This window comes from Aulostomus chinensis, chromosome 20 (genome assembly GCF_037954235.1).
Source record: "Aulostomus chinensis isolate RoL2024-O1b breed Wild chromosome 20, RoL_Achi_v1.0, whole genome shotgun sequence".
Taxonomy (NCBI): domain Eukaryota; kingdom Metazoa; phylum Chordata; class Actinopteri; order Syngnathiformes; family Aulostomidae; genus Aulostomus; species Aulostomus chinensis.
The window spans coordinates 110,697-136,341 of NC_141339.1; the positions used below are offsets into that span (position 1 = coordinate 110,697).

At 43.3% G+C, this 25,645-nt stretch overlaps 1 protein-coding gene and 1 long non-coding RNA gene across 3 annotated transcripts in view; one reads left to right on the forward strand and one right to left on the reverse strand.

Moving 5' to 3' along the window:
• The window catches only part of nt5dc1 (5'-nucleotidase domain containing 1), a 64,683-nt gene that overhangs the window by 26,874 nt on the left and 12,164 nt on the right, over positions 1–25,645 (reverse strand). For both annotated transcript variants that reach the window (XM_086189192.1, XM_086189191.1), the window contains exon 7: positions 2,248–2,422. In XM_086189192.1, coding sequence (XP_086045318.1) covers positions 2,248–2,422 — 175 coding nt within the window. The remainder of the gene's footprint in view (positions 1–2,247; positions 2,423–25,645) is intronic.
• LOC147242121 (uncharacterized) lies at positions 1,397–3,455 on the forward strand. The gene is made up of 3 exons (XR_015110578.1): positions 1,397–1,486; positions 2,896–3,003; positions 3,337–3,455. It is a non-coding gene; the product is annotated as an uncharacterized LOC147242121 (long non-coding RNA).

Sequence of the window (25,645 nt, forward strand, 5' to 3'; positions counted from 1 at the left end):
GAGAAATCTAATAATCTGATGGATAAGAGCTGGGCTCGGGCCCTAAGACAGGTGCTGGAAACAGACCAATAAACAGTGCACACATACTACACTGCAGAGGCCATACTTGAACGAATAAAGTAAACACACTCCCAGAGGCCGCCTGGCATGACACCAAGAGACAATGAGCATCTCCATGCCTCAAACGTGAAGGGCAACAGCAACTATAGATTCTTCCATAAAAGGTGAAACACAAATGGTGGTCATCTGTTAAAATAAGGATTGCGTCCTGATGAACTATAACTCAGAGGTCTGATGCATGAAAACAAGTGTTACTCGACTGCCTTTATAAAGCACTGGGGAGGCTCATCTTCATCAACAGTCCTCATGTCTGCTCTGCTTATTGGTTTAAAACAGGCTGTAACAGTAACGGAAAAACAATGACGAGACCCTGAATGATGGCGTGGGCCGGCTGAAGGGATGATTCTACAGGGGCAAGTTCACAACACACATGCTCCACGATGACAGCAATGCTCCAGGACACGTGCACATCTACTGTGAGCATCATCGTGAATGTAATATGCAGGTGAATATAGTTGTATGTAACTGTAGGCAACTTGTGACATCTTGAAATGTGACACTCACACAGAGGAGAGAAGTTTGAAATATCAGAAGAGCAGTCAGCTACAAGAGTAGCAGCTTCTGGTGTTACCGAGCAACAGTGGCGTGTTGCTGCACAGCTTGTTGGGTGTTGGCCAATATCCTCCTGCCAGACAACATTGGCCTTGTTGTGTTACTTCTGACAGCTGTGTGTTTCTGGCCTAAGGCCATCTCACTACACTCTTCTTTGGATGAGAAGTGATGAAGGAGAACACTGACATTCCACACTGAGAGGTCCAGAGTTGATAACACGCTCCCCTGGAGGGAGCTGGGTATAGAACCTTGGCTTTACTTCCTCATACTTGTATAAAAGTGAAACTTTGCTTCCCCTTGTCAACAGTACACAGGCCCCTGCAGCTGGACTTCTGACTGCTTTCTTCAGAGGGTGACACATGGAGGTCACAGGGGTGCTGCTTCATCTCAAACCAGTTCTTCCAGGCAAAGAACTAAGTCTCAGCCTGAAAAGCTGGGACCAGAACAGTACCAGCCCTCTGGTGCTTAAGAGCAAAGAAATGCCCTATCGCGACTGGAGGCAGGATTATTGAATCAAAATGTGTTGGTAAATTACTTTTTTTCTCCAAAGTGGACCCAACTCTGACCCCTGAGTAGCACCAGCCAAGAACTACAGTCACAAGAAATTCAAACTTGGGCAAACTGGCATTGGACTTGACCTCGGCCTCATTGTTGCCTCTGATCCACGATGGAGAACACTCCATGCTCAGCAGAGAAGGGAAGCGGACCATCAGGTCATGCAAAAACATGTCACTGAGAATGAGAAGGATTGAGTTTTGAAGCAAGATGGACACTGTGTCTGCTCAAGGCTGCTGGATGGAGGCTGAGATTTTGGGTAAGAAAATAGGCCAAAACCACGCTGTTGCAGTTAAGACATGGGGGCCCTGAGTAAGCATAGCATTGGCATTTTCCAGTGTGGCTAAGGAACTCTAAGAACCCACTGATGGTTAGCTGTTCCAAGATGGACCTTAAAAACTCGTGTTAGCTGACAGTTGTGGAAAAACAGATGTTGTTGCTATTATGAAGTCTTTTCTAAATGACTTCATATATGCCGGTTTCAATCAATAAAGAAACAATGATTACAGAAGTTGCCGCGCTATGTTTAGAGCTCCCAGTGTCAACGGTGCTGGGAGCCTTGATTCAGTCGCTCACCTTGATATTTGTATTCTTCAGTTGATAAAAATGGTGCTGCTGCTTTGACAGGTTGCACGATTTCAACACAACACATGATCACAAAACCAAAGCTACTGCAATCGTGTTAAAAACGTAATAAAAGGGTGTTGAGAAAGTAAAAATAAAAGGTACATCTGTGTGTTTCAGTCAAACAGTGACAACTGAGTATTTCAGCAAAACACAGTCTTGTTAATTTCACTCATGAGTCTAAAAAGACTAACCGAGCCTCCATCAACATTTCAGGAAATTTAGGAGAGACTGCAAAGGGCAGGAAGCACTTATTTCATTTGAGCAAGAGAGCAGTGGTGGGCTCCATGTGAGGGAAAACCAGAAACGTTTATGTTGGTCTGAGCGGAGATTCTGATTAAGATTCTGGTCCAGCTAAGATGGGTCAGTCTGTGGACCCTGTGTGGGCAGCCTTACCCCAAGATGTGTTCACAGATGAGCCTGCAGTAGTCGCTGTGCGAGCTGGTGATAAGGAGTAGGACCTTCCCAGCATTCTTCATGCTGCGCAACCAGGTCTTGACCGAGTTGGAGCAGGGTTGCAGGTACCGACCTGGGTCCCTCTTTACACTGGGGAAATAGGTCCCAGCATCGTCTGTGCAGAGACATAATGTGGCATTCCATTAAGGTCACTAGAAATCAAATCCAAAGTAAATCAAATCTTTACAGAGAGCTTCACTGTAAGGAAGTCTGAACTACCCTCAAATATTTGAGCATACACAAAAACAAAGAAAGAAAGAGAGCTTCAAGCAGAAATGATCAAGATTTTGCAAGTTTGTGCACCTGTTTGGCAAACAATTGTTACACAAACTGGTTCACAGTTGTCCTGATATAAAGGGGGGGGAGTGTCCTGACATAGTTTTCATACGTGTTTTTATAACCCTAACCCTAAGGCAAGTGGTGGGCAATTGGTGCCTCAGTGGAGCACGTAAGCTATAAAGGTACAGACTAGCAATGAGCGCAACCCTTCCTGTTCTTACTGCAGGTACAGAAATTATTTCTTTAACATTTGAAATTTTGTTAATGTCGAGGTTCTTGTTACCTTTTGTTTTTTTGTCTTTTTATTAGATTGTTACAGTGAAGAAATGACAGGACAGGGAGAGGAGGGATGACATGCAGAATAGGACCTTAGGCCAGAATCGATCCCTGGTTCTCGGAGCAGCCTTGGCCAATGTGGTATGCACTTAACGGATACACCACTGGGGTGCCCCTTGTTATCTTTTGTTATGAGGGTCCATAGATCACATGGACAAAGTTTTGTTACGATCAGATTTCTCCTGGGGGACGTTTGAAACAGAAAGTTTTGCATTTTTCACAAAATATGACGACAGATAAGTGTGGCCTAATGAACAGAAAGCAGCTCAATGCAGGAAAATGTGGGCATTAGTGTTGTGTTGGTGCCAGTTTTTTTTTCCAGTCTCTTCTAGCACTGGAAACGCTTTGTTAACAGGTGTTTTCTGTTGCAGTCCTCTTGAACTACAAAGTAAGCACCACCTCCTCCTCTGCTAGGTGACTACTTTCAGGTGGCATGGAGCACATTTTAACAGAAAGAGATGCAACTAATATGAGAGAAGAAGACGTGGTCAAGCTTCAGCCCAAAGCAGGGGTATAGGAAAGCAGTACATGAGAGGCACGTTTACATGACGGTCCACACACACACACACACACACACACACACACACACACACACACACACACGCATGCAGGCACGCACACACGCATGCAGGCACGCACGCAACTCCAATGTGATGTTTTCCTATCAGAGTGAATAGAGATGTTCTATTAAAATCCTACGCTTCCTTACATGAATGTTATAAGTCTGGAGCTCTTCTGTGAGCTCATGTTAACCTGTTATGAGGGCCCTCAAGAGGACCAGGATAAACAGTGCACCTGGGGCCGACAACATCAGTGGCCGGGTCCTCAAACACTGCGCTGACCAGTTTGGGTGCATCTTCCAAAGCCTGTTCCAGACCTCCACGGACACTGGCGCTGTCCCCAAGTTCTGGAAACACTCCACCATCATCCCCATCCCCAAGAGGAACCCTCAGAAGACCCCTAATGACCTCCGCCCAGTGGCCCTCACCTCCCACGTGATGACAGCCATGGAGAGGGTCGTTAACAGCACATCCTCTCCTGGACAGTCTCACATCTCAACCCCCTACAATTCACATACCGGGCAGGCAGAGGCATCAGGGACGCCCAAGCCTTCATCATCAACACGTCCACAAACACCTGGAGCTTCTGTTTGCAGACTTCTCCTCTGCTATTAACACCCTGCAGCCACACATCCTGGCAGAGAGGCTCCACCTAAACTTCACCCTGGACGACCAGCTCCTTCTCTGGATCCTGGACTTCCTCACCCACAAAACTCAGAGTCTGGATCACCAACAACCTGTCTGACCTCCTTACCACCTCTAGGCTCCCCACAGAGCTGAGTGCTCTCACCCCTGCTCTTCTTCCTCTACACCGATGAGCTCAGGACCTCACAACCTGACTGTCATCTGGTGAAGTTTGCTGACGACACAAACCTCCTGGCTTGGTGACATGACATCATCCTGAGATTTTTAGTGAGATTATTACAGCCGGTAAGTCACACAATCTCACTGGCAACAAGCTGACTCATGTGAGATAGTTAGGATCAAAGAGAATGTTTGGAAGCATGATTGTGTATTTTACAGGCTGTAAAAGTCTCACTACAAATCTCAGAATGATGTCATGTCACCAAGCCAGGAGGTTTCAAAAAAATCCAATTGGAATATACAGAAATATATCAAATAAAACCTTTGAACTGCCATCACAGCATTTATGTTAGGAATGGAAAAGACAGAATCGGGAGCCGAACAGAAATCAGCCGCAGATGTGCTTTCCTTAACAAATTATTTACAATTAGTGTTTTTGCTACAGTATGTGGGAGCTTCATGGAGTGGACGATGGGGACACGTCTTGAAAAGACTGTGGGGAGTTTGAGGAGTAAGACCATGCTCCCCTCTAGTGGTGCTACCGTGAACTAACTTGAAGAAGTCAGAGAACTCAGCAGAGCGTCTGACCAGGAGGTGGTGACAAGCACAAACAAGCCAAGGCCAAGATTCACACCACTGAAAGGTCAGTGATTTATTAAACACATTTGCAAAAAATGTTTAACTTTAAAAGTTACAAATGGATCCACAGACCAGTTTGCAAAAACAAGAAAGTAGAGGCAGGTCTTGCCCTTCAACATTTGGCCCCCAACCCATGGGACTGTTCCTCCTCTGGGATCCTGCAGTGGAACGTTGGTTCTGCCTCATTAGCTACAGCCAGGGAGGTCAGCCGAGGGAGTGGATCTTCAGAGGGAAAGCAGTTTCCATGCCAGCAAAATCCCATGTCACAGTAATGTTTGTGAGGATAAACAACTCCTGACCTCACCCCTATCCTTGGTCCTTGGTGTTTCATTTCAACAAATGTTGGACAACAAAGAGGTGGATCCAAATGTAGAGTCACCCTGGTCTACAGCCGAGAGAGGTGAGAGGTGGTTGCAAATCGTCTAAATACAAAACCAGAACACATACAGAGGATAAAATCATGCTTTCATGCGTTGGTTGGATCTCTGTTGTGAGTCTTAAGTGGCAAGTGTAACTTCTCTATTGTATACTCTATGTGTTGTACTTATATACTGAAGAATACACATAGTTTATTCTTGCTTGTATCTAGTTGTTAAGCACTTAAACAGCTACACTTTGTAGGTCTAGAGGCTTATGGGACTGAACCCCAACTCCCTGGATCTGTTCCAGGAGTAGAGAATCTCTTTCACAACCAACACGCCACTGAGAGCACAAAACACAATTAATATGATCATAACTCAACAGCATATAATTCACTGCATCCGTAAGAACCAGAAAGAGAACTGTCCTTTTATGAAAAGTGCGATCTATTTGTTTGCACATCTTACAAAACACAGATATGTACAGTACGTGGGGATGTATATGAATGTATTTCTCTTTCTTTTTATTAATATTTTGTGTATGTAGTTAGGTGCTGTTATTTCCTAATGTAAATGTTCTCACAGCTAATTTGTGTCAGCAGGCTCTGATTTAAATTTCTAAATGTTGGTTTTGTATTCCTGTCCACCCTGTCTGTTTTTCTTTTTAAAGCCTTATGTTGAAGGCTATCTGGGTTGTCTGTACTCTCGCTGAGTAGCTTTACATGGGCACAGTTTCACAGGAGCGTAAGGCCCTTGTGGGAAAAAAAACAATGATCAAAGATGACCAGAGCAGAGCAGAGCTTGAAAGTGGATGCCCTCTTCCTCCATCCCTTGATTTTCTATCATCTCTCAACTTCCAACCTGATGAAAATAGGATGCCCCCCCCCCCCCACACACACACACACATCATCGTATTGATGGAGCTCTGAGCTGAGCACACATAGCAGATGCTCTGCCAAAACAAAAAATGAATACTGCTCAGGGGGTCAGTTTACTTCGAAGGATGTCAGATCATTTACAAACGTGAAACTCTGATGATGTCATTGTCCAATGACTGCTAATTCTGCCCACTTCCCACCATGACTGGCCAGGTGCATGCTGGTAAAATAGCTCCACTTTGTTTCGGAGGAACATTATTTCCATTGGCATGAAAGTAGTTGGTGATGAAGATTTTTCTCTCTGCCATGAAGAAAGCACATTCTCAACTAGTTTGACAGTGTTCACCTTCATGTGGTGAGATGAAAAACTGGTGCATTTCAAGCCTGGATGACAGGCTTTGTTACAACCTCCTCAGTGGTACAAGTGTCTCTTTAGCCTGACAGCAGAAAGTCCAGTCCACAGCTGTGGTGCATTTTTGGACAGCATACCATCAATTCACAACACCACAAAAAAAGAGCGTGTCCAGGAATCTGCTGGGCTGATTGGTGCCAGCTTACTCCAGCGTGTGTGGTGGAGCCTGTGATGCTCTGGCTGTGAATGTAGGGCTCCCATGGCCTGAAGGCCTGTAGGCCTGTGGCTGAGCTGCATGTTGCCCAGGCTGGAGAGCTGCCCACTGCCTCAGAGAGCTGTGAAAGGCAGCAGTAGCTCAATCTCAGTCACACATCAAAGTTCCAACAGGAAACAATAATCAACAGTTGCAGAGCAAATGAGGGCTGAGCATGGGAGCGTTTCACAAACAGACACGCCAGCAGTGTCCAAGAGAAAGGCTGTAGATGCACATTTGTCTTGTTTATCATCTCGTTAATCAGCAGGGAAGATAAACACTATCAACACAAAAATTGGGAAAATGTGTTTACCCATTTTCTTAGACTAGGAAATGAGCCACATGCCAAAAGCTCTGAGTATATAAAGCACATGGAAGCTATCATCTCCAGCGGTTTCTCTTAGCGAGACATCTAGACAAACTGTATTCCAGCACCTGTTTGAACCACATACAAAACTCCAGCAACAGCTTTCCTTCTCTGGAATTCCGGCTCAGAGACACAATTTACATTAGAACATTCAAGTTCTAAACATCTTCACATATAGTCCAATGACAGACACAAGTACTCACAAATACAAGACAGTTGCTTGATGTGGTTACAGTGCCTCCCAGGTGCCCCCTGTTGGGCACATTCCAGGCACTGAGCCGCAGTGGCCTCGACTGCTTTGAATTGTAAGTACAGGAGGTTGGTTCATGATAATCTTTTGGTTTTCTCCAATTTTCTCCCCTAAAATTTTCATCAAACATTCCCCCTACCAAGCTGTCCTGGTCACTGCTCCACCCCTCTGCCAGTCTGGTGAGGACCATGGACAAATGCAGTCTTCCTCCTTCACATTTGGAGTCATCAGATGGATCTTTTCACCTGTTGGTGAAGAGTTTAACCAGGAGGACATAATGTATGAGAGGTCCTCCGGGGCGAAGACCCTATTATGTTTGCTCGACACACTCGTTTGATTTCTTTTTTTGAATCAGTTGCTGCTGGTCTCAGCCATGTCTCCTGTTGCACTATCCACACATGAGACTGGCGCCTACAGTTCAGTGCATCAAATTAACTGAATATCTACAACTTCAAGGTCCCATCGAGGCTGTAAACCCCACAATAACCTTGAGAGGGCTAATAATCACTCATGTTCTTTCACTGTCCTGATGCAGTCCAAAGCATCTGAGAATCAGAGATTTCCACAAATACAAGCTCGAGCAGCCCTGTGCTCCAACTTGGAGTCGACAAGAATAATTAATAAGTCAAATCAATAGAAGCTGGAGGGAATTTCGTGCATGATCAGCCGAGATGAAACCACCAGAAACAAATGTTTGGATCTTGAAGGGGGAATGCATCTTTCTGCTGCGTGTGCTAAGCTCAGAGCTCCATCAATGCCATGAAGAAGTGGTTAGTTGTGGCTCCAAAATGCTGCATAATATTGAATAAACATCTTCTTTTTTCTTTCCCAACAGTATCCAGTCCTGCATCAAAAAGATGAGGCGTCCCAAGGAACAATGGCAGCTCAGAAAAAAGGACTGGTGGTTTTTGGAGAGTTTAGTGTGGGAGACGGTGACGCCGAGTGCATCGTCACTCTCACCTCAGGACAAACGTGAGGGACACTGAAATCTGTCATTACACCAAACCATAGCTGTGTTTAGCCACAGCTATCTTAAGAAAAACTTAAGATTATAGATTGAATTCTCCACACGGTAAAATAACACACAACACGCTCCACAATTATTTCTGCACCTTTCTACTGGTAGAAGTAAATTGGCATGTTCTCATTGGTCCACAACATCAGAAGGTTGAACAGAGAATTCTTTTAAGTCTATTCACCGAGGCCAAATTCTACAAAGCAGAACATCAGAGAAAAAAACAAGCTCAACGTGAAACCCTGGAGAAAGTTTGCTTCAATCATGTGGCCGTTCATGGCGCTCCCAGTGAAGAACAATCCTCTCACTGAACGGAGCAATCGAACTAAACACCACAAGCATCCACGTCAACATCACATGTCCTGACTGCAGCTCAATATTACAAGTTTGGCAATTTAACATTTCTGAGCCTTTTTCAGATCCGAGTAACCCAACAAGCACATCCCGATCCACTCGGCATGCACCAAGTCTTTCTTAAGGTCACAGTGTCTTTGTGTGACGACGTCTTGAGCTGCAGACGGGCGTTCCTTTAGGATGTGACGGATGGAGATGCAACCTTCTCCTCCAACCTTTCTTATTCCAGTAATAAGGCTGCTGCTCTGTTGTAACTATTTTAACTTTCCAACAAACTTTGCTTTTAAATTCAAAACCGACAGGACACCTCATCAGAAAGTAGAAACCATTATTGAATATCGAATATGCGTAGAAATACCTACAACTACTGCTGGAGGGCAGTCTGGTTTGACAAAGCCTCTCTTCTAGATTTAGGGTTGATAGAGCAGCTTAGCAGAACAACCCAGGTGATTTTGTAGCACAGATTTAAAACATTAAAATGTGTAAGGGCTCCGCATCTCTGGCCTGAAAAACCATCAGGTGACCGATTCTGTGCTTATTAGATGATTTATTATAGATATATTATATATATTCAGTAAAGATTTATAATCATGACAGGAGACTGGAGCTAGCCTGCTTAAAGCTCTTGAAGGGAGAGTCATATGTAGAATTGAACTCTGACATTGATCAGGAACCGATGCCATGGTGATGTTAAACTTTGTGTAACATGACATGATTTTTAAAAATGTATTTAGTTCGTGGATTGACTGACAGAGAAAACATGGTTCCTTTTACAGTGGCTGCATAATGATCACGATCTGGAGTCCTAGAATATCCTGGCAACGCGGCCAGTGATTGTCAAGATATCTGTGACAAGCACTCAGCAGACACAGTGACACACTCCCAACCAAACCACTCAAGCATCCTCAGAGAACCACGACTGCAGTCTCACACTCTACTGGGAGGAAACATGGATGGAAAACAAGGCTGCATCCTGTTAGTGGAGCAGTTGTAGCAGAACTTAGCACAACTGTGATGAAGATGTCCTTTCCTTCAGAGGGTGAGGGTTTACACACACACACACACACACATATATATATATATATATATATATATATATATATATATATATATATATATATATAATATATACACATACATATATGTGTGTGTGTGTGTGTGTGTGTATTAGGGATGATAAGATAGGGTAGCCCGGTGGAGCAGTGGTCCTCCCTGTGGCCCCCAGCAAGAAGGTTGTGGGTGGAGCCCCGGCTGCAGCACGGGGTCTTTCTGTGTGAGTCTCCATGTTCTCCCTGTTCCTGCTGGGTTCTCTCTGGTACTCCAGCTTCCTCCACAGTCCAAAGACATCAAGAGGGACCAGGTTAATCCAGACTCTAAATTGACCGTAGGCGTGGCTGGGAGAGCCAATGGTTGTCTGTCTCTATGTGTTGGCCCTGCCATGGACTGGTGACCTGTCCAGGGGGAAGGCTGCTGGGATAGGCTCCACCCCCACCACCCTCAACAGGAGAAGAGGGGGAACATGGATGGATGGATGGAGGGATGATGGAGAGAGGGAGGGAGGGATGATGGAGGGATGATGGATGGATGGATGGGTGGGTGGATGGATGAAGGATGGATGGATGGGTGGGTGGATGGATGAAGGATGGATGGATAGATAGATGGATAGATAGATGATTGATAGATGGATAGATGATAGATAGATGGATGGATGGAAGGATTGATGGATAGATGGATGGATGGATAGATAGATCGATGATTGATAGATGGATAGATGATAGAAAGATAGATGGATGGATGATAGATAGATAGATGGATGGATGATAGATAGATGATAGATAGATAGATGATAGACAGATGATAGATAGATAGATGATAGACAGATGATAGATAGATGGATGGATGCATGGATAGATGGATGGATGGAAGGATAGATAGATGGATAGATAGATGATTGATAGATGGATGATAGATAGATAGATAGATGACTGATGGATGGATGGATAGATAGATGATGGATGATAGATAGATAGATAGATAGATGATAGATGGATGGATGGAAGGATTGATGGATGGATAGATAGATAGATAGATAGATAGATAGATAGATAGATAGATGGATGGAAGGATTGATGGATGGATGGATGGATAGATAGATGATAGATAGATAGATAGATAGATAGATAGATAGATAGATAGATAGATAGATAGATAGATAGATAGATGGATGGAAGGATTGATGGATGGATGGATAGATAGATAGATAGATAGATAGATAGATAGATGATAGAATCCTTGATGGGGTTACCACATTTGGGCTCATTTTGAGGCGATCATTATCCTTAGTTTGTTCATGTTTTCTGTTTAGGACTGATGGCTGCACTCAACACTGGTCAGGAAAGGCAAGATTTACCTTCACCCATCCTGTCTCTGCACCCTGTCTCTGGAGGACAGCCCTTCGTATAAACACTACAAACTCAGAGAGCAGATTTACAGGCCAATTGTCCTCACTGAAGACCATAGTGAACATATTGTTTTCCTGCAGCTGTGTACGAAATGTACACGTGTTCCATGGAGACTTCACACAGGGTGGAGATGTCCACATCTGACCTGATAAAGAAATGATGCCACTGAAATGCCTGGGCTTTGATCTAGCCTGTTTGCTCTCAGATAAGAGTGACTTCTGTTTGCATGCAACAGTAACATTTGAGGCATGTTCTGGATCTCCACATAATAAAATAAACACAGTTCTAATAAACATAGAGGAGGACAGATGACACCATTTTGATAGGTCAACATGGTGTTCTGCAGACGTCAGTCTTCAGGAAGCATCGCGCTAACACCACCTGTTTACAGAAGGGTGGAGCGTACTGTTTACAGCATGTCAACACACAGAATCTATGCTGTGTTGCTGAAACTACACAGCAAGGAATCCTGTCAGATGCACTGTTCATTCTAGACCTCTATAAACTTTTCGTGGAAAGTAAAAATCCTGCTTACAACATCTTTCTATGGATGCCCATATTATTTCAAAGCAAGAAGTGAGAGCACTGGTAAACAAAGATGTCCAATTAACTCGTTGCCTCTTTCCAGACTAATTTTGGTTAAAGGTTTGTGGGATGAGCAACTTCATAGTCTACAATAAATCTTTATGAAGCTGTAAAACATGTCTACAGTTGCTGTGTCAACACACAAGTGGGGCAAGTTGTGCTCACTTCTTGTGGTAATGTAGGACAATAATGCTCTGATTATGGAGAATGTCAACTTTAGCACTAATATGCTATTAACAGAAATTCATGGCTAACTGTTGCCAAGTAAACAGAGGTTCAGTGTCTGTACTCTGTGTTCAACATGTCCAGTGGAAGAAAGACATCCACATTGTGATTTAAAGATTTTAAAGTGTAGGATAGAGTGGCAAGAGCCAAGAACCACAGGGGCACTGGTGCCAACATCATCAGTATTCACAGAAACTTTTGACTGCAAGAGCTTGTGTAACTCAATCTTGGAAAGCGCTTTTCTCTGGTGCCCAGCGGTCACCGAGTCAAAAGTGAAATACTGACAGCAGCACATGTAACACTGATGAGTGTGACACATACCGGTGAGCTGCTGAGCTGCTGTCTTCAACCCTGCAGCCAGGCCATGACAACAGAAGCGTCTCACCCGCAGGTTGGTGTCTGGAATAGCTAGCTAGCTCATGCCAACTTCTTCAGCATAAACTAATGCAAGTGACAAAAATGTTTTATTTAGAAGCTTGACAACTGAAAAGTGGGATTCACCCATAATATGAGCCCAAAAAAGTCAACCTAGGGTAGGTGATATATCATGTTTGAATTCAACCAAGCTTAAGTTGCTATCACTGCAGTTATGTTGGAGTTTAGCCTCCAGCCACACTGAGGTTCCTTGCAAGAAACAAATACAGGCAGAAGTCGCTGTCCAGCCTGTTCTACACATGTGCAATAGGTCTGCCATCTTGGACATCTTTATGTGATAAATACATAGATGTTAGAACTTCATTTCCAGTATCAGAGAAGGGGGCTGCACGGTGGTGCAGTGGTCATCACTGTGGCCTCACAGCAAGAAGGTTCCGGGATCAAGTCCCGGCTCGGGCGCGGGATCTTTCTGGGTGAGTCTCCATGTTCTCCCTGTTCCTGTGTGGGTTCTCTCTGGTACTCCAGCTTCCTCCCACAGTCCAAAGACATCAAGAGGGGACCAGGTTAATCCAGACTCTAAATTGACCGTAGGTATGAATGTGAGTGTGAATGGTTGTTCGTCTCTGTATGTTGGCCCTGTGATGGACTGGCGACCTGTCCAGGGTGAACTCCGCCTCTCGCCTGTAGATGCTGGGATAGGCTCCACCCCCCGCGACCCTTACTAGTAAGGAATAAGGGGAAGAAAACGACGACAATGAGAGGATTTGGACGGATGGATGGATGGACGGACGGATGGATTAATGGATGGATGAACGGATGGATGGATGGACGGATGGATGATTGATAAGGTTGCAGCTCCCTAATAAGCCAACTATTGTTTATATTTTTAATAGTAAAAATGTAGTAACCATATGGAGTGAAAATGTAAGTATCCAAACAAATACTTAGATCAAATCATTCTAACCCTGGAAACAAAAATAAACTTACTTTTTCTCCGCTTTTTATCAGAAAGTCATGTTTTGATGAGGGTTTTTTTTTCCCAACTGAGGCTTTGCTCTTTCTTCTGGGCTGTTTTTCATAATCATGGCAAAGAAATTCTAGAATAATGGAAAGATGAGTCAAAACGTAAACTTTCAACAACTTGGGGGAAACCCTAGCATCAAAATGTATGTCTTGATCAGAACAAGTAGGGATAACTTGTGGTGTATAACTTCTGCTTTTACAATGGCTACGCATTGCACAGGCTAGAGTGGGTGATGTCATTGCTGGAGAAAGAGAGGCAGAAATTCCTCTGAACATTTTCTGCTTAAATCATCCTCAGGGCCACTTTTTTTACTCTACACACTAAATATTTTTTTTCAAAACTGTGGGAAAACATAGTGCTCCTACAGTTGACCAGTGTTCATTGGCAGTGCCAGTTTGCTTTAACAGCTTCTTTATAACAGGAAGCACCAGGAGAAACCTCCAACCGTCCCACTGACACCGATATAGTTTTTCTGCAGGTTTTCAGCAGCTAACAACAGCTACGCTTTCTTGTAATTCACTACAGTGTCATCAATTTTGATCCCACAATGAAATGAAATACATCCACACATTCAGGAAGACCTGTGGTTCAATGCCCTGTTGTGTCTGTGTGTGATGCATAAAAAACAGTTCATCAAATGGTCCCTAGCTCATTGAGCTGGACCATGAACATTTGCATAAACACATGCAAGTGCCCTTTCTTTCCTTTTATATCCAAAGCATTCCCTAACACCATGGATGAATACGGAGACCTGGATACAGGAGGTTTCCTGTTAGCTCAAGCTGAGATAGATAGATAATAAATAGCCAATATTTAAATCATTAGGCTTTTCTTCTCAATAACTTTATTTGGGTTATTTTCCCAGATCTAATGAACATGAATGGTGTATTAACCCATCGTGATTGTTTAATTTCATTGGTAGCGTTACCTCCGTGTTTTAAGCTCTATACCGTCAGCTGTAGCCTTGATTACAAAATCACTGTCACTGTTAATTGGATATCACAGGGTCCAAATAGGGAGCAGTCATCACCTATAAGTTCACACTCTGCAATAACAGTCATTAAAACAATTATGATTTACCACCAATCGTAATAATACTAACAATAACAGTGAAACATGACAAAAGGGTTTATTTAATAAATGGTAAAACAGCTCAAACATTACACGCATGTTTCATAGTACATGGGTGTGAAATAGTTTAAGGATTCACAGAACCCATTAAAAATGTGAATGAGTTTTTTTCTTTAAACTTTCCTCGTCAGTTGATCAGCTGAGAAAAATTTCTGAACCATCATGATGAATACAATTTCTTTGAGTATATAACTTCTTACTATTGAGTGAAGTTAATCTATTTCAAGTAAGTTGATCTTGTATTTTATGTTGAAATCAGTAAAACTCAGTAAGCTACTCGTTACCAACACTAACAAACAGAAGTGCTCACATCAGCCAGCACACGTTGATCATGATATATTTAGGGAATGCAGAATTCATCTGATGAATCAGCACTATAAATGACTCAGTATAGAGTGCTAATGTCTCATAAGATAGGACATTAGAGAATCGGTTGCAAAATTGCAAACGGAAGGCTGCATTTTGCGGAAAGGAACCACACATTGTTAGGAGCTTCCACATCCAGCAGCAGGCTGGCAATCAGACACAGCTGACTTAGAACAATCAGCTGTTCAATATGGAACAAAAACAATTCAGCAGTCAATTTAGCAGCAGGCACAGAGGTGAATGAGTGGTAGATGTGGTGACTTTGATGACAGCATTTGACTATTTTTGCAACTTAATACCATGTTTGAAATGAAAGTGCTGACTTTAAAACAGTCTTATTTAGGATTGCTGATTACCAAAAAAAACAAAAAACAGTAAACACATCCCTTCTCCAAGGCTGACTCTATTTTACTAGCAAATTTAAGCATGACTTTCCTTCAGTTGCTCCACCAATCTTGGGAGATATTTAGGCCTACATGCACATATTGCTAATAAAAGGTCATTCTACTTTTATATATTTACCATTTATTGCAGCAACACCCTGCTTAGCGGTTTTAAATTGTTATGTTTAAAGTTGAGCTGCTTTTACTGCCCTTCTCTGACTTGGTCCGGTTGTGCAGAGATCACTCAAAGTACTTTTTCACTCTAGGATTACTACTAATCAGAGTTTCTTTCATCACATCAGATGTGTGTTGTCCACATCCACAAACCCATTGGCCCAGAAATGTGTTTTGATCTTCTTTCTCAAATGTCTCAGAGTATGTGGCTTTCAGGTCCTCCCAGTAATTATGGTGAGGTGGAGGGTTGGTGAGGTCAGCTAACCAGAGGTCATTAAACTTCTATAGGCAGCCCCTTCTATAAGGCAGACTGAGTACGGGACTGCCCAGCGGCTCACCAACTAATGCAGAAGAACGTTTTCACAGGAAGTAGCTGAATGAGTGAATAATCAACTGAAGAATGGGTCAGTAACCATTAACATTTGTTTTCAGGCCTGGCCTTGCTGGTTAGCAAGCTTCTGTGGTTGACAAGCTAATATGTCATTTGCAACCTAGCCTGAGGGTTAGCCTTGCTAGAGTTAGGCTTGCAAGCGCTCACATTTCTGTTGATTGACTCAAGCTTTCAGCTTCAGCTCCCTAAACTCATGCCCAAACCATTGTCACACTGAAACTGTTCATGTTCTCTGTTCATGACACTGTTTTAGTGTGCAGTGACTCTTTCAGTATGGAAAGATGCAGATCAAAAAGGCTGGGTGTCGTTTCCTTCTCCTCAAACATATAAGTTTTAGACGAAAAAATTTTGCTTCCAATAATGATATTTGAAATTATGTTTAAATGGTATATGGTTTATTGTAGGCCTGAGTGATTTAACAATTTTTTCGATTAATTTGAGTTTTTTGTTGCGGACGATTTAAAAAATTAAAAATTTGAGTTTTTACTCCTCTTGCTATGGCGCACCTTTTGTCGCCCAGGATGGGGAAAAAAAGGAAAAAATCGCTAATTGAATATTTTGTGAAAATTCAGAGATTTTATTTTTAGTCCATATTGCTCAGGCCTAGTTTATTGGTATATAAACATCAAGAAACCACCACTGAACACTTCAGAATGGGAAAGGCTCTCTGGGGTGGCTCCTTTGTTAGAAATCTTCTATCTTAATCCATCCACTCTGGCCAGATTATCTATTCTTCATTCTATTGCCACACTTATCCACGTGAGTCCAGTACCTATGAAATAAGGATTTAGACACAACACCCAGTAAATTACAGCATCCATTGTTGGGTTCAACAGTGCGAGTCAAGGCCACACAGCTGTCAAGCAGTGACTTTTGGGAACCTGAGGATCTGATTATAGGAAAAGCAGCACTCTCCAATGTTGACATGCCTGTTGCTGTGTCGGAGCACTTACTCTCTCAAGTAACCCTGTGAACAGCACATACTTGGACTGGTTGTAGCCAAAAGCTACAGAGAAAATATGGAACTATTTCATGGTGTGATGCAGGACCTAAAATATAAAGAAAAACATTAACAAAGTGCATACTCACTCTCGGACTGCAAATTAAGTCTAATTTTAGCTACTCTAATGGGTATAAGAGCTTTTACTACATCCTAATTTATGTTTATTATTTAAAATATCTATTCATCAGCTGTGGAAAGATTCAAGTAGGTATTTTTACTGCTTGTTAGATAAATGCTATTCTTGACTTTCTCCTTGTTCATTCCAACTGAGGGATACTGGGTTTCTTCTGATTGGAGGGGAAAAAAGAGCCAAGGGCTTCTGGACTTCTTTACACATTCTTCCCACCATGCTAAGAATGGTTCTGAGGGATGCTTCCCATCCCTTCACTGACAAAAAAATTTAAAAAGAAAAACAACAACGGACCTTAGCTAGGAGAGCAGCCGGAGAGGGAAACCCTAACAGATTCCAATATCCTGAGGCTGCAGGCCACCATGGTGCGGAGTGCCATAAAACCTCATAGACCAGATCCATCTATACCAAGACCTGAAATTCTTGTCAATGCATTCATTACAATCTACTGTTGAAGAGTCTGTGTGTCAATGAGACTATTGTTTTTTATTATGAGGATTGCCAAGTCTTTCTCATCACTGAAGCAGAAAACAACAAGAAATGATATCGCCTTAGAAACTGCAGAAGAACACAGGCTGGTAAAATGGGATGGCATGTGAGGAAAACACAAGCAGCAGCAAATAAACAACGACAAAAAAGTAAAATCACAATAGTAAGATGCTTTTGGTAGGGTGCTTTCTCTTTTATACTTTTAGACTCTTTTTTGTCACCTGGATCCATACTTGGAATCGCATTCATACTTGCTTTGAAGCCTTAGCACAGCAGCAGCTGAGGATTTTAAAGGTGCATTGATGTGTCATCTCCCAGTGAGTGAGATCTCCAATTTAGTATTGTTTTCCTGGCAAGAGAGCTGCAAGAGATTTTGAGTGTTTTGAGCATGTGTTTCTTAGAGGAGCAGATAATGGAGCACAACAGCCAAGGAATGAAGGCAGTGTGGTTGTTGTATCAGTTACAGAGGAGTGAGCCAGAATGCACAGAGGAACAGACAGATGTGGGGATCATAATGGAGCATAGATCTGATTTGATATCCTATGATGTAAATCTCCAAATTTTTGTTCTGTCGATGATTTACTAGCCTTGTTAGGTTTCCTACTTCCTAGAAACTAAGTGGTCATCAGGGTGGATGTTGAGGTCTTTCCTTTATTAATTTGTCATCATCTCCATCAAGGTGGTCATGCATTCCCTCATGTTTGTCTGTCAGTAAGAGTATATAAAAGCTATGACAATTTCTACAAAACTTGGTGGAAGGGTGTGGAATGGGCCAAGGAATAATGCATTACATTTTTGGGGCAGATTAGTTATCGTGCTACCTGACTGTAACAGGAATTGTCATAGTTGTTTGTTTGTTTGTTTTTTTTGTATTTGGATGTACTCTTCAGTCCAAAACCTAAGTTTAAATCCTCTTATTGTATATAACAAATCGACCATTTTCTCAATGCTCTTGTATAAATGAAGGAAAGGGAAAGCTGGTTACACAGCAGGTCTACAGTTAAAAAAATTAAATTAAGCACCTGGATCCTAAAGTTTAACAACAGCTAACTTTGTACTTCTCTTGCTCGATCTCAGTGCAGCTTTGATACCATTGACCACCACATCCAACTACAGAGACTGGAACCTGTCACTGGCATTAAAAGAACTGCACTACACTGGTTTAGGTTATATTTACTAGGTCTAACCCTATCCCTAACCCTGATGTTGTTATTGTTGTGTTGTTGCTTGTTGCTGATATTGCCTGAAATGTTTAGAATATGTTTTTTTATTGTCCTTTTAACTCCCTACCCAGGGACCACAGACGCAAATTAGCCATTTAGCTAACTCTGGTATAGAACCAGTTCTGTACATGGTCCCTGACAACTAAACTAATAAACTAAACTAAGGAAACACTCCATTAATGTTCACTGCTATGCAGACGACACTCAGCTGAACTCATCAATGACCCACATGGAACAAACCAGCTGACTGAACTGGAGGCCTGTCTGAAGGACAGGAAAACTTGGATGACCACCATTTCCTTTATTAAACTCTGATAAACTGAAGTTCTTGTGCTGGGCCCAAAACATCTTATCAAATATACCCTAGCCTCAAGCATGACCTTGACCTCTAGCACTACTGTAAGGAATTTGTGAGTTATCTTAGATCAGAATTCCATCCATCCATCCATCCCTCCATCCATCCCTCCATCCATCCATCCATGTTCCCCCTCTTCTCCTGTTCAGGGTGGTGGGGGTGGGGCCTATCCCAGCAGCCTTCCCCCTGGACAGGTCACCAGTCCATGGCAGGGCCAACACATAGAGACAGACAACCATTGGCTCTCCCAGCCACGCCTACGGTCAATTTAGAGTCTGGATTAACCTGGTCCCCTCTTGATGTCTTTGGACTGTGGAGGAAGCTGGAGTACCAGAGAGAACCCAGCAGGAACAGGGAGAACATGGAGACTCACCCAGAAAGACCCTGTGCTCCAGCTGGGGCTCCACCCTCAACCTTCTTGCTGGGGGGCCACAGTGAGGACCACTGCTCCACCCTGCCACCTAGATCAGGAATGGTCTTATTTTTTTTAAGTATCCCAATTAGGTCTCAAATTAATGGCTTCTCTAACTCTCACATAAAAAAAAATCTCACAGGTTCCTTCACTCACCTACTTGACATTACAAAAACCACCAACATCCTCTATAAAAAAAAAAGAAAGGATAAAATAGTCAGTGCATTTGTCATTTACAGGCTGGATTGCTGTAATTCCCTATCGGGCTGCTTTACCAAGTCTCTCCAGATGAACTAGCATGGAATTTCTGATTTGAGATGCAATCCTCTACTGATTTTTGGGTGAGCAGTCCCATTGTTTTTGCACCTCAAAAATTTGAGATATTAGATACTAGGATGGTAAGTATGAAATGGGGATGGGCACAATTATTCAATGATCAATAACTGATCATTCAGGATTTTGTTGATCACTTAAAGTTTCACTTTAAACTTTAACTTTCACCCAACCGAGGCTGTGTTGCTGATTTTATTTTCACTGTGTTGGAGCAATATGACACTCTACCACCAGGGGATGATATAAAATTAGTATAAGGAGACAAGAAGAATAAGAAGTACTCTGCTCCCTATGTAAACATGACAAGGTCACCTCAAAGTGCAGTGTGTGACCCTTTTGAATAGAAAAATGCCAAAGTTCATCATAAACCCTGTGAAGCAGTGTACAGGTACAAGGCCAGTGATGTACCTTTTGAACCACACAGAACCATCCCTGGTTAATGTAGATGTGTGCTCCAGGTCTCATCCTAGCATCACCTCAGTGTTAGCATGGAGGAGCGGTGATGCTATATGGGCAGAGAGAATTACCCATGATATCTACATTATTTGCAGACTCATAAGAATTGTTGACACACCATTGCCAGACTTCTCAAAACCTACTATGAATAACAAAGGCAGGAGCAGTTAAAAGTTAGCCACAGCTGAGAACCACAGACTGCTAGACCACTTTAATAGCCGCTTTAACTACTTCATCATCAGCTGGTATTATAATAATTTAATCAATGACTGCTGATGTCAACTGGGGAAATAATTGGACAGTGGAAGGAATACTTTGAAGAACTCCCACCAACACGTATTCCATGGAGGAAACAGGGGTCGTCCAATCTCAGGGGTAAAAGTCGCAGAGGCAGTATAACAACTCCGTGGTGGCAGTCTTCCGGGATGGATGAGTTCCTCCCTGGCAATCTCAAAGCTCTGAATGTTGTGGGGCTGTCTTGATTGACACGTCTCTGCAACATTGCTTGAACATCGGGGGCAGCGCCTTTGGAGTGGCAGACCGAATTCTTTATGAAAGGGGACCAGAGGGTGTATTCCAACTATTGGGGGGATCACACTCCTCAGCCTCCCTGGAAAGGTCTACACCAGGGTACTTGAGAGGAGGGTCAGGGCGACAGTCAAACCTCAGATTGAGGAGGAACAGTGTGGTTTTTGTCCCGGCCATGGAACCGTGGATCAGCTCTTCACCCTTGCTAGGGTGCTGGAGGGGGCATGGGAGTTTGCCCAACCAGTCCACATGTGCTTTGTGGATCTGGAGAAAGCTTATGACTGTGTTCCAGGAGGACCCGGTGGGGGTACTCCAGGAGTATGGGGTGGATGACCCCTTACAAAGGGCCGTTCAGTCTTTCTACAAGAGGAGTGAGAGTCTGGTCCACGTTGCCAGCAGTAAGTCGGACTTGTTCCCAGTGAGGGTTGGACTCCACCAAGGCTGCCCTTTGTCATCGGTTCTATTCATAATTTTTATGGACAGAATTTCTAGGCACAGCCGGGTGGTGGAGGGGGTCGAGTTTGGTGGCGGAAGGATGTTGTCTAGTTTTGCAGATGATGTGGTCCTCTTAGCTCCATCAGACCACGACCTCCAGCTCTTGCTGGGACAGTTCACAGCCGAATGTGAAGCAGCTGGGATGAGAATCAGCACCTCCAAGTCTGAGGCCATGGTCCTCAGCCAGAAAAGGCTGGCCTGGGAACGCCTCGGGATTCCCCCGGATGAGCTGGTGGAAGTGGCTGGAGAGGACAGTCTGGGCTTCCTTACTGAGGCTGCTGCCCCCGCAAACCAGACCAACCAGCTAAAGCAGTAGACAACGATGATGACAACGATTTAATAAATAATTGATCATTCATTTTCTTTAAAAAATCCATTCCTCTTATGAAATATTTTGCTGAAACTTCAGTTTGCTACTTTTGTAAAAACTGAAATAAAATGCAACAGAAGCATTTGTCAGTAAAGTTGACAGACTCAAACAAGTTTATGATATGGTATGAGTGCCGCCTCCATGTTAGAGCCACCAGCTTCAGCACCAGATGACCTGTTCAGGTGAGATGACAAGTGTGAGGTTTTATTTGATTATCTTCTTTCACACTTACATTTTTCTGCCTGTCAATTATTCTCTCTGGGGAGGCTCAGGTTAGCCCTACCCCCACCACTGAGGGATCTCCCATGTCGCTCCCATTTCTTTCTTTCTGTCCAATTGTACACATTTACATATACGAAAGCGTGATTCTTGGGTTCGAGTCCCGGTTCGGGCATGGGGTCTTTCTGGGTGAGTCTCCATGTTCTCCCTGTTCCTGCTGGGTTCTCTCTGGTACTCCAGCTTCCTCCACAGTCCAAAGACATCAAGAGGGGACCAGGTTAATCCAGACTCTAAATTGACCGTAGGCGTGGCTGGGAGAGCCAATGGTTGTCTGTCTCTTTGTGTTGGCCCTGCCATGGACTGGTGACCTGTCCAGGGTGAAACCCACCTCTCACCCATAGCCGCTGGGATAGCCCCCCCCCCCCCCCCCCGCAACCCTTAACAGGAACAAGCAGATGAAAATGGATGGATGGAAAGCGTGATTCTAACTCTCACAGTGTATAACTTCATCCATGTAGATGGTGGCAGTCAGCTGACCCCATCATCCATTTTGTTCAGCTCCCTTCATTCAGTAGAACTGAGGCAGCTATAATCTTTCTGGTATCCGCATGATATGTCAACTTAAATAAAAATTAAGAAGTCTCTGGACAATTTAATAGGTTGATCAGAAAATACATTGGACCGTGGCAAAGGAGTACACTTCTTGTTTCAAAAGAGATGAGCCAAAGCTCTTGCTAAATTAGCAGAAGCAGTTACTTTTCTGGGGAAATATTACATCTCAACTATGTGTGAATGAGACTGGATGCTGCAGCACGGCTCTGGACCTCTCACCATTCTATATTAACCATCAGTTACAGCCACTTGCATTGGTTTGGTCAAGATTGGTCTGGTTTTTGGGAAAAGGAAAGGCTGTATCTGTTGACCTACAGCAGCACAGCAGTTTGGTACAGTTGAGCCAGTGGCCAGTAAAATGTACTCCAGTCACATCAACACTTCTTACAAAAGTGGCGTGAGCATTTCAGCAACTGGCTATGGTTCCCTGACAACCACCTTCTATTTTATCACTCACTTCACTAGCTTTGACTGAAAGAGCTTGTGAAATCTGTAGCAGTAGAGGAGTTCAGTCATGATTAAACCTACAAACTGACAGATTCTGGACAGCTTTGTAATTGTTTTTATAGGCCATTTTTATCGATCAAACTAGATGTCTTTTTATTGACATTATCTTTGACAAGTCTAGTCTAGTTGGATGAGAACGAAGAAAAGAATAAAAGTAAAAGTTTTTGGTTGCTTTTCTGAATTACATTTCACCTCAAGTTGGTCAAGATTCCAACCAGCAGTTTTTTTTTTACATCTTTGGGTCTCTATAATTGTAGCCAACACTCAGCCAGGAGGTCCGGCTTCAGTCCTTCCATTCATAAAGCTGTAAGTGCCTGTTAGTGGCATATTTGGTTTATTAAAACAGTAAATCTGAGCCACCGTCACTTCCCAGCTCAAACACTCTATCTTTAGCTCTCATTTCCACTCTTCCCTACTGGCTAAGGCACATGAACCTGCAATTACTTTTTTTTCAAAATCTCTGGGACCAGCTGCAGGCCAAAGGAGTCCCAAGAAAAAAAAAATTAACAAAGTAAAAAATACAAAGTAAGAAAATCTGGATTTTTATTATGAAACAACTTAAACAGGCTTATTATAAATAATACAAATGTAGGAGAAGACAGGGGCATGCAACAAAGTTCACCAACACTAACACACCGTGATTATACTGATTAGTTCTTTTTTTAACAAAGGTATCTTTCTTTTCAAATTAAAAGTATCTTATACCCTTTCCACACTGAAAAACAAGTGTCAACGCGGGTTTTTGGACCCTCGTTCTCGGCATCAGGGCTCATTCAAGCTTCCAAAGACCCGTGTCTGAAATCCTGCTGTGAGGCTGCGTGCCTGTGTTTTTCCCTCTCGTACGTCATCGTGCTGACACGTCATCATTACACATAAACGTGAGCCGGAACACCGAGAGGTAAACAAACGACAACATGGACGCCTCAGAGTCGAACGTTCGCGTTGTCGTTGCCTGCATTGCAATGTTGTCTCTTTTGCAAAGCATTCAAACTCAGCACAGATTGGAAAATGTCTGAGCGCCACTGCAGCGAAGGAGGATGGAGTTTTTGGCTCGACTGGAAGGGAGCAGAAGAAGCTACAGGTGAAGCCTGACAGGCGGCACAGAGACACAATCAGGATGTGACAGGAAGGTCGCCTGAAACCTGAGACGACGAGGGTTGCCTTTTTCACACTGCAGGCGAGCCGTGAAGAGCCACTAAACACCCGGGTCACTTGCCGAGTCGGTTGACGCGGGTTGAAATGCCGAGTCGACCCTTTCAGAGTGCCAAAAAAACCTGTGTTGACCCGCGTTTTTGGTGCAGTGTGAAAGGGGCTTTAGTCAGCTGGGGACTGAATAGGCTTGTGGCCATGATCTAGGCTAGTGTCATACTGTGAGTGAACTGGCGACCAGCTGGACGATGTGTCACTGAATATGTGGAATTGCTGACTAAAAAATAACATCTGCCCCTGTTTATCCTTTGCTACAATATGTTGGATTAATGTTAATGTGTATGTAAGTACAATTAAATATGTGGAAATAAATTGGGGAAAATTAAAAAAATAAATATATAAAAAAATTATCAACCAAAAATGTTGCAACCCTCATGCAGGAAGGTTGGAGTAATGCAACAGATCCCAATCTTCGGTTTGTCCATCTAAATGCAACTGTTCAGCCCTCCAGGCATTTCATGGCAGAAACTACTTGGAACTGTGATATTTTCATTATACATTAAAATAAATAAAAACAACTATGATCGTGTAGTTCAGTAAAATTGACATTTCCTTAGAAATTGCTGGCGGCAGCTACATGCAACGCAAACACAGCGGGTGTAGAAGGTAAGGGACCTCCACCACTCTGCCTGATGCGAAGCCCATGAGGCTACAAAGATGGACACAAACAATTTAGTTCACTCCAAATAAGAATCAAGTGTCATTGTGACTTGTGCATATATGGTGCTTCCCAATAATGTGGAAAACAGAAGTTGGACATGTTGGGGGGGGGCACCTCTGCCATCACCACAGTGAGTTGAAGCCATGGAGGGAGCATGAAGTCATGTCCGGCAGCAGCAAGTTCAAATGGTGGTGGCATAAAAACAGACCCTTCCCATGGAGGCTTCAGTCTGACACAGCAGGTCTCCAGCCAGTAATGACATGTTTCAATTCAGGCCATCATTGCTGCGGTGCGTGAATGGAAGTAACCTCAGCGGCCCGATTTAGAGAGAGGGACATTAATTCTCACAGCAAACAAGACAAACAACTCAAGCGAATGCGACTCCAAGTGGTTCGATGCGGCAGAGCTGTTAGATGTCAACTCTGTCATTTCATTCACAAACCAACGCCAAGGTGGCATTTAAAATGATACCTTACATTCGTACAACGACTATTGCTACTACTACAACTATTACTAGTATTATTAAACCAGTCACTGCCTCTACATAGAAGCACAATATACAGGTCAGGTGGAGGAAGACGACAGTTGACACATTCCACACGCTGTCTGTTTAAAGATTATTTTAGCAACAAATTCAGCTAAATTAAAAACTGTTTAAAATAACTAAAACATAAGATCTTACATTATATGGGGCACCCCAGTGGTGCATTGGTTAAGTGCATACCACAGAGGCCAAGGCTGCGCAGAGAAGCAGGGCTCAACTCCAGCCCAGGG